Here is a 10,254-nt window from a genome sequence, read left to right on the forward strand (position 1 = left end):
AGCCTGATCTGGAAGAAATTTTGTAATTGATATTTACTGCTGGTAAATAACTATTAAATGTCATGCTTGTTCCAGAATCATAGAATCACAGAATCACAGAATCAATGAATGGCTTGGGTTGGGAGGGACCTAAAGGATCATCAAGATCCAGCACCCGCCCCACCCCAAGCAGAGCCACCAACCTCCACATGTAATACCAGACCAGGATGCCCAGGGCTTCATTCAAGTCAACCCTGAGCACCTGCAGGGATGGGGCATCCACAGCCTCTCTGGGCAGCCTGTTCCAGCACCTCACCACTCTCATAGTAAAGAACTTCCCCCTGATATCCAATCTAAAACTTCCCTCCTTCAACTTAAAACCATTTCCCCTTATCCTGCTATTATCTACCCTTTCAAAGAGTTGGGTCCCCTCCTGTTTGTAGGTTCCTCTTGGGTACTGGAAGGCTGAGTGAGGCAACCCCACATCCTTTTCTTCAGGCTGAACAAGCCCTACTCCCTCAGCCTGTTTTTGTAGGGAAGGCAGACATTTTAATAGTTTTTCTTCTTTTTTGTTCCCAGAATTCCTTTTGTCCCATCAATATGACATGTATCTCAGGGTACTTGGGTTCACATACTCAGTACCAGACCTCGGTCATAGTTCTCTGCAGTGATCACTAAACCGCTATTGTCCAAGTGTTCCGCTAATACTAAGAAAAGGCATGCAGAGAATAGGAGTGGAGCAATTACTCGAAACTACCTAGAAACCGAAAGCCATTTTCCAAAAAAATGTGATTTTTTTTTCTCAGTAAAACATGGCTGTCAGAAAATCCTGACTGGTTGGGAGTGTGGGCCTTGTTCAGTCAGAACTAGTTAAGGACCGGGCTGACGTGCCAAGATGTTTCACAAACACCACCAAAATGTCTGTCACGAGTCACAAGATTCTTTATTTAATTTCCCTGGGACATAACAACCTGGCCTGGTTTCATGTATTACAGATGAATAGTGAATGCTTCACTATAAATTGTGGTGTGTTCTCCTCCAAAATATTTTTTTTCTGCAACATTTACAAATGTAAAATAATTATGATTTAATGCTCTGTATGATGTAGCTTCTACAGGGATGGAGAGCACTTTTATTAGTCTTTCTTGTGAATAATACTATTACTTTCTACATTCAGTTATTTGTTCCATTTTAGCTATAGTGACTTAATAACTGTCAGTCTTCATTCTTCCAACCCTTTATTCATTGTCAGCTGTGGATAATCTGCTAACCCACATGAGAGGGCAGGTTACATTCAAAGGAATTTACTTTGGTTTAGGGACATGTGCAAAATCTGAGCTAATTGCAGTGAAACTTTATACTTTAACTGCTTCTTATTAGCAACTTAACAGATGTCTGTGACTTCACACTCTGATGTTCAGCAGGTGCTGGGAAACCCACAGGACTCAGTGAGGTGCAGGCTATTCTCTGTAAAGGACTTGTTAGAGCCAAACTCCTGTGTTCCCTGCTCATGCCTTTGAAGAAGCTATGAAAAGGTGATAGTAAGGAGCTGTTACCACTTTATGGATCTGTAGGCCCAGCACGTGACACATATTTATTTTTCATACGCAGATCTAGGTCTAATCAGAGGAAGTGGCAATGTCAGCATCTGTGAAGTATTAAAAGACCCAGAGTCAGTGGACTCTGATCCACTGACAGCCATATCTATGAAGAAGTTCCCATTGTAAGGCAGAGAAAGCAATACCAGAAAAGACAAAAACATAAGAAACAGAGAGAATATACAGGATTAGCAAGGTATAGAATGACATTATGTAGTCTTCTTTGACTAGATAAAAGACTGTTTTATACTGTCAGTAATACAGACTTCCAGGAAAATATTCTGATCCAGGCTTGAAGTGTAGTGATCTCAGTCTTTCATAGGCTTAGTGGATGAACAAACAGCTTTTACTTCAACAAGATTTATACTCCTAGAAAGCACCCTTTCGTTTGCATTTAAAACTACTTCCTTAATTGAGGGATGGCTCCACTAGCAACAAAATGAGAGCTCTTTCTGTGGGTTGCTCTGTAAGAGATTTTCTATATTAGCATTGCAGTGAAATGTTTTGTATGTTTGAATGTGCAGCCTGGTCAGCTGCATGTCCACCTATGTGAAGAGAACATGTGTACCACCGCTGCTCTTCTAAGCTTACAGGTTAGAGACCACTAAAAGATGATGGGGGCCATGAGGTTGCTCTGACTGTCCCTGATTTCAGTGTCTTCTTTGAAGAAAAGTAGTGTAAAAATATGCTTGCATAAGTGACAGACTTAAAAGGGCATTTATTCCCTTTTGTCAAAGACTGCCCAACTATGATCTTCATCCACCTCCAGGCTACCAAGCGCATGCACTGGACAAACTTCTGGTGGTGCTTATAAAGTAGAAAGGAAAAGAGACAAGATATATTCAATTCTCAGGCAACATGGAGAGAAGAGGCAGATGTAACTGCTAAGATGTAAGCTACTAGAGGGCAGAATTGCAACTTTCGTCTTATAGAGACATGGAGAAAATAAGAGAAGGAAGGACATTAAGGAGCACCTATTTATGTTTTAGTATCCAAAGTGTTGAACAAAACAGAATAGAAAAAAAAATATATATAGAAAAAATGTGAAAAAAGTGTTGGATTGGATGGCATTCCTGAAGAGAAGAGGTACGAGGTAGAGGTACAAGAAGAGAACGAGGTAGCAAAAAAACCCAAACAAGTAGAAGTCCTCTACCACACACTTCTTTTATAAATCTCTAGCCTGGTTTTATTACATTTCCTTCAGATGAGACAACAGTTTAAGAATATGATCTGGCTGCACTATGGACTCAAAGACTTTGTTAAGACTTTAAGATACTTTCACACGATACCTCAAAAAGGATATGCTTCTGCAACAGGTAAGCATTCCCGGAATAAACTCACATCATGTACTTACCTGAAGTACAGTGACGCTGTACTACGTTACAGCACAAGCCACCCTTCCCTCTTATTAAAAGGCGTGGTCTCATCCTCCACACCTTTCAGAGTTCATAATGACTTTGTAGAAACTAGGAAAGGATTAATGTTTTTGAGAAGAAGAGACAGAACAAGCAATTTGTATGTACATACCTGATAAATGGGAGCAAGGAAGACTGAGCCAGACTCTTAGTGCTGCCCAGTGATAAGAAAAGAGGCAACAGGGACCATGCGAAATAAAGGAATTCCATTTAAACATTAAAAAACCCTTTTTTAACATAAGGGTGATTGAACATTGGAACAAACACAAACATCATAAGATGAAATATTGATTTGGTTTTGTGGCAAGGGAAATCACTCAGAGGACAAGACAGTAGGAAACCTGGTAGTTATTTCTATCCTTCCTTTCTTTAGTTGAAATTATGTGATCTTTAGGGTTCTCTCATAAAATTTCATGGAGCTTGGAGAAATAGGCCCTCAGCTTCTCTAAAGATAACCGCAACTATAATAACCCAAATAAGAGAGAAAACACGGAAGACGGATTTCATGATGCCTTCTTTACTCTGAGAGATGCCTATTTTTGCCCTCTGGTGAGTACATAAGATGCTCTTCCAAACTTTGTATTAGTTTGTAGGATAACTGTAGTGCTTTGAGCACAAAAATATACTTATTTCTGTCTTCCTTTGATGCACATATAACATCATTCTGCAGCAAATGAGGTGAAAAGCACACCCAAATGATAGCAAGGAGGGAGAAAAGAGGAAACCAGTGTGAATCAGTGATTGCTCTCAGCTTTGAGAAGCTCACACATTTGACATGTAACTGCATATTTGCCATAGAGATTTGTCTTTCCAGTGTACAACCAAGCTGGTATATATTTAGAGTAGAGTAACCTCCAGGCAAAAGTATCTTCCCAGGTTCTACTGATTTTAAACAACTAATTAGCTAACAGCTAAAAGGAGACTGGAATCACATTACATATAGGTTGCTCTCATGCAGGACCCTTTGAGTAGAAACTTGTCTTTTGATAGCTTAGCCTTTCACTTAAAAGTATTAAGTTCAATGGTGATGTAAAAAAATCAAAGTTTAAAGAGAGTTCAGAAAGGAGTGAAGATATTAGGGGAGCATGTTTTCCTAAGAAAGGTTTGGATAATAAGATCAGTGATACCTTGCAAGAAATGTAGCTATAGTCAAAGAGATTCAGTGGGTAGATTCAGTATGTAGGGAGCTTCTCAGTCACATTTCAAGAAAATCAAAGGAGTTATCATCCAGCAGTTCTGAACAGAATTCAATTTACATTGATAAATAGCTTGTGTATGCAAAGAAGGGCTCTTCTGGTGTAATGAGGTAAAACTACTAATGGAAAATGCTTTGGAAGAATGTTACAACAACAGCACATACAAAGCAGTCTCACAGGAAAAGCAGAGAAATTCAGCTGCCTGGGAAGTTTATGCTGCAAATGGACAGAGAGCTGGAAATCTGTGATAGAGCTCTGTTTCAATTAGAGAGACGAGCCAGAAGAGCTCCTAGCCTTTCCCATCTTTGAGTTTTATGAGTACAGGTGTTACAGGCATGCAAAGTAGCATATCTTAATTGTCATCTCCAAATCAGACCAGTTCCACTTGTGTTTGGTTTAGCATACTGTATTTTGATGAAGTTTTCATCTGATTTCCCTTAAGGACAACAGTAGCATTTCCATTCATTCAAGAAGTCAATCTCTTGTGCTATTTCATTTACTATGAGCACAGAGAATTTAAAGTGTGAATTAAAACAATGGTGAAGCCTTTATTACATGAGGTAAATAGCTGCAGGAAAGCAAACCTAGAACTTTGACAGTACAAATAGCTGTTGACTGCCAGAGCTTTACTTATACACTGCTAAACTTCACTCTGGGAAGAGAATGCTGCACAAATTGCTGCTGGAGCCTAGGAACTTCAAAGTGACTAACATGGAAGTGCAAATCAATACAGTAACCACATGAAACTTTTCAAAGGTATTTGATGCCTTCATATGTTCATTTTGAAAAGTTACCTCGCAAATTCCCACTAATCCTATCTTTCTTGAACTCTCAAGCCATTTCCTGAAAATAAAATCTAACAAGTCCTAGTGAATTGTTCTTGTAACACAAAGATTTTGTCAGAATGTGTTTGAAGGATATGAAAAGCTTCATCTGAGCTGACTTTTCAGTACAGTGTTTTCCAGGGAGAAAAGTTACAAAGCTTCTGTCATGTACCTACTGCCCAAGATCTAGCACGGTCCTACTGGGGCACTCTGCAGGTCTCTGCAGGACAGTCATTGCATGTGATTTTTCTCAAGAAATCTACCCCTTGTGTATGTCCTACTGTAATCTCCTCATTAAAATACTGGAATTCTAATTTTGCTATTTTCTGCTCCTGCATAACATACCATAGTGTTCTGGAAGTTGTATGTATCGTGTTTATTTGCTTTCAAGCTTTGTGCTTTGTTAAAAGTTGAAAACGCTGCTACTGGATTGTTCAAGTCACAATGTTTTTAAGCAGTTTGGATCCTGGAGTCATAGACTCATAGAATGGCCTGGGTTGAAAAGGACCACAATGGTCATCTAGTTTCAACCCCCTGTCACAGCTGCCCAGAGCCACATCCAGCCTAGAGTCCTTAGTCAAATCATCTGAAGAACATTACTTCTAATTTTTGTTACTCAGTAGTTATTTCCCTTGATCTACTAGCTCATACACAGCCACTATACATTCACTTGGCTGTTCTGCCTTTACTTCCATAAAATATCTTTAGTCTTTCTGAAATGACTGTATAAAGTATATTGTACTGTGACTTGAACACTACGTTACAAGAGCTTCATCCAAATACTGCTGACTTTAATGAACTTCTGGTAAGGGCCACATTTCCTAATGTCAGCATCTCGTGAAGAGTACTATAATAAGACTGCTCTAGTAGCATCTTTTCAACTGTTAAAATGCAACAAAAAATACTTAAGTGTTTTTGTCAAAATGTATTTCCCAGTGCTGTCATACTTACAAGTAACAAAAAACCAGAAATGTTTATAGTGGTGACTCCAAAAATGCTTTATACTGTTTTGAAAGTTTGAAAATAGAAATGGATATTTCTCTATTTAATGTCATGAACTAAGAATGCACAGCTGAAATTCACTTTCTTCTTCACTTTGACCTGTAGAGACACTTACATTATTCAATATTCCATACCCTTGGTAGATCAAACACGGTCCCTTTATTTAATTAGAACAAACAACAGAAGTCTTATTTAAAAATGTTTATTGTAAAAAAGTGGCTAGAAAAAAAAACATAATTTTCACTTCACGCTTTCTTCAAGTTATCTATAGATGCTGCTATAGGCAACAATTCACTTTCATTCATAACACATTCAGCCATATAAAAATAAAAATATTTACATTATGTCCACATACTTTACAAAATCATCAATAAAAAAGGCACTTGGAGGGGTAATGCTGAAAATATTGCATTTCCTTTGTGCATTTAACAACAACAAAAAATAATTGTCAAACTCCCATAAGTCCCCTCTCTTGCACTTATTCCCGTTTTTAAAAAATAGCAAAGTTTAGAGGAATGATCCCATATTAGAAGACAGTCAGGCATGCACCAGGAATGTTTGAAGCTACAGTCTTCTTTTTGTGTTTAATAAAGGCACATGCGGTTAATTCGTGGCTTTTAAGTTTTTCGTACATTCTCTTAACATGTTTTCCTCTCTTAATTATCCCTCTTTAAAGCGTTTTAGATCATTAGTGAAGGCCTTGGCTTTAATAAAATAAAACTTTGGAAAAACAACAACAACAACAACACAGCAATGAATAATATTAAACATTTACTAAGGTAAACTTGGAATACTTTTTAAGGCACCTGAGATAAATGGTGTCTAGTAAAACTCACTCGGGTAGTATTCTTTATCAAAAGTTCTATTAAAATACTGTTTCTTTGGTTGAAATGGCTTGGCAGGAATGTATTAGTAACTTTGCAGCCTTTTCTAGGCAAGAAAAGACTACTCAGATTTGGCTTCATCTATAAAGAAAGCTGATAATGCTTCTTCCTTTAGATCTACTTGAAATGTCATGCATGGCGTCTTTCCCCGTATCTCAGAGTTCACACTTAAGAATGTGAATGTGTGACTTAACAGAACTACTTAAGGCTGTTTTCTACTGACATTCTAAGTTCTTCCACTACTTTGTTTGTTTGCTTGGTTTTGTAAGTTGTTGGTTTCTTTTTTGTTTGTTTGGTTGTTGCTTTTTTTTTTTTTTTGGCTGAAAAGTGGAAGAGAAAATGCCTTTGGATTTCCACTTATCATTTGGAACAGGAGTGGAGAAATGCATTGAGTCCAGGTAAACATTGACTGCATGACTCAGTGTGCTACACAGCAGCCAGATTCCTCGTGTTTGTGCAGAAGAGACATTCTGGAGAAAGTTTTGGAGCAATTTTTGCACTGGTATTTCTTCACATCCGAGTGGGTCTGCAGATGAGCCCTCAGATTGGATCTGTCTGCGAAAGCCCTGTTGCAGTGAGGACAGGAAAACGGTTTCTCTCCTAAAAAGGAAACATCAAGGAAATATACAATAAAGCGTTAAAAAAAAAAAAGAAGTAGAAGCTTTGGACAAGGTAAAACTCAGTGTTAACCTAAGCAACAAGCAAAGAGACAGAAACGATTTGTTACAGTAAAAAACAAGCGCAACTCAAAGTTAATCAGGCCACAGACACAACAGCTTTCAGCACTGTGGATTGCACTTGCAGAACTCAGGCTTTGCAGCAACTGTTAATAAGTGCAGTCTTTGAAGACAAGGTGCTGACACCTTCTGCACGTACAGGTGCAGGCAGTATTCCTAGGCTGGGCTCCTCCCAATATTTTCACATATTTTCATGGAGCTAAGCAGAAAGACACTCTGTGTGAATGACTTGGGATGAGGGCTTTGGCTTAGAAGTGGCAAACAGCTGTACAGATGTTAAATTCTATCCAGCATTATACTGAAAAATCATACTTTTGCCTCAACACACACACAAAAAAAATGCTTTGGTGATGAAGTGTTTCTAACTCTTGAGGACTTGAGAGAGCACATGAAAAACTTGCCAATTGCTTAAGGGATCAGCGATAAGCCTCTCATGCACTGCCTTTCCGCTTTGCTAATTAAGAGTCAGCTGAAGCCTTCTGAACATTGTCATTTTCCAAGCCTGAAAGTTAACATAAAATCCTTATAGCAACACCTTCAGCTAGTGGGAAGAGGTTATCTGCCCCACAGCTATGCTCCCCTCCCACCCACTCCTCAAAAAGTGAAAAACTGTCCATTTAATAATACGTTTGAAATTTCATTTATGCATTTCCAGGTTAGCCAGGTTAGCCAAGCGCTGTTTGCTCTACCTATGGAAAAAAGTACCACAAAGCGACAGCAGCTCTTACCAGTGTGGGTTCTGATGTGCCCTTGAAGTAGCCAGGGTCTGGAGAATGCCTTGCCGCAGATCTTGCAGACGCAAGGTAGCGTGTGGGTCCTGATGTGCATCTTAAGTGCTCCCAGGCTGACATACTCCTTGTCACAGTACTTGCAGCTGAACGATTTCCTAGACTGGGCATCACAGTGCAGCTGCTTGTGTTTGGCCAACCCAGAGAAAGTGGAATAGGTCTTGTTGCATAAACCGCACTGAAACTTTTCAGCTTCGATGGCATGAGGGTCTGAAAGCTTGGACTGGATCCTCTCTTCTTCATCGCTAATGGGGCTTTCTGAACCACTGTGATCTTTGGAGGAGGTGTCGGATGGTGGAGGTGGGCTGACTCTTCCCAAAGATGAGGGGTATCCAGAAAGCGGAGAGAGGTCGTTGGGTAAAGGAGATGGTAGCAGCCCGGTTGTAGTCCACACAGTAATGGGGTTGTAAGCTACAGAGCTCAAAATCTCTGGCTGCGGTATGATAGGGACCGGGTAGCTATCATACAGGTATGGGGATATAATCACTGGAAAAATAAGAAAAAATTAAGGTAAGAGAAATTATAAGTATTTTAAAAGGCACAAAATTAACATTTGGGGCATTAAAAAGAGCCTAAGTCAAACACTCAGAATGTTCATCTGCCTGTAAGGCGGATTAAGGAAATACAATTGGATACAAACATACTGATGGGTAAAGACAGTGCCCTGGAACAGATATATTACAGCTTAAGAGTTTCCTCGAGGCAGCATGCTGCTTCTAAATCAATGTAGCCTGATATAATGCAGCAGTGAAACTTCCTGCAGGATTTGTGCAAAAGTTTCTACTCCATTTCCAGCAGATGTAGAACAGGAAAACTCCAAATCCTCTTTTAATAACTGAGTTCAAGTGGATGAGCAAACTTCATGATTCATTCCGAGCAGCGTTGACATATTTGTCAAAACTCTCTCATTGTAAGCACGGGGGAAAAAAAAGAGAGTTAGTGGGGAAGTGATCCCCTCCCAGAGCCCGGGGAGCAATCCCACCCCTCCTTTCTACCACCAAGCCATAAACGCAACTTCAGAAGCAACGCGGCTGCTGGAGATTTCGCTCTTTTACCTGTATGAGTGTCCAGTTCACTGTAGTTTGGCTTCTTGGATGAATTGAAATGTTTCTTGACCAGGAAGGAGCGTGGCATTTTGAACGCAGGCTTTCTCCTTCTTGCAGAGTCTCCCTGTGGGTCGGCGCAGCGGTGCAGCACACGCGCACACTATCACTGCGAGCGCATCGGTCCCTATCGCATTGTCTGCTCCATGCACTCCGCTGTGTAGTGGCACTGCAGAGGCGCCTTGAAAAGTGCCGTAAATACCCGCAAGTCAGGTGCAGGGGGGAAGGGTTTTCTGCTCCTCCAATCACTTCTGGATGTTCTCAAGCACTTTTCCAAACAGGCTGTTTTTCTGGGAGGGCTGCTCGCAGGACGGACCCAATCCTCGCACGGAGGCTTTGCTTCAGGTTTCAGCTCCTCCCGCTGGAGACAGCTGTGCACAGAGGAGCGGAGCAGCCTGGCGGAACGAGCTGCGCTGCTGCAAAGCGGGTGCACGGCGCTCCTCGGGATTTCAGTCTAGAAAAATGTCTTGGTCATAGTGCTTGAACAATAAAAGGTCAGTTTACTGATTCAGCGGAGTTCTCTTTTTTTTTTGCTTCCCGAAAAAGTCACGTGCACTGAAACTTTTTCTTATCTTTTTATTTATTTTTTATTTTCAAAGAGTCTCTTTTCCAGATGTTTGATGTAAGAATTACAATGGGACACGCTGTCGCTGTCTGTTAAGGGCAGAAAAGGGAGGCATTGCAAGAGAGATGTTATCCGGCAGTGCGAGGCTTGGAGCAGGCTGCGT

General features: G+C 40.3%; 1 protein-coding gene across 1 annotated transcript; it reads right to left on the minus strand.

Annotated features, from left to right (window-relative positions):
• Window positions 1–6,200: 6,200 nt before the first annotated feature.
• SNAI2 (snail family transcriptional repressor 2) lies at window positions 6,201–9,757 on the minus strand. Its single transcript, XM_015855559.2, has 3 exons — window positions 9,479–9,757; window positions 8,364–8,909; window positions 6,201–7,498 (listed from the first exon to the last, which is right to left on the minus strand). Exons 1-3 carry the CDS (start codon window positions 9,555–9,557, stop codon window positions 7,317–7,319), a joined length of 807 nt encoding a protein of 268 aa, XP_015711045.1. The 5' UTR covers window positions 9,558–9,757; the 3' UTR covers window positions 6,201–7,316.
• Between the last annotated feature and the right edge of the window lie 497 nt (window positions 9,758–10,254).

Source organism: Coturnix japonica, chromosome 2, assembly GCF_001577835.2.
Source record: "Coturnix japonica isolate 7356 chromosome 2, Coturnix japonica 2.1, whole genome shotgun sequence".
Taxonomy (NCBI): Eukaryota; Metazoa; Chordata; class Aves; order Galliformes; family Phasianidae; genus Coturnix; species Coturnix japonica.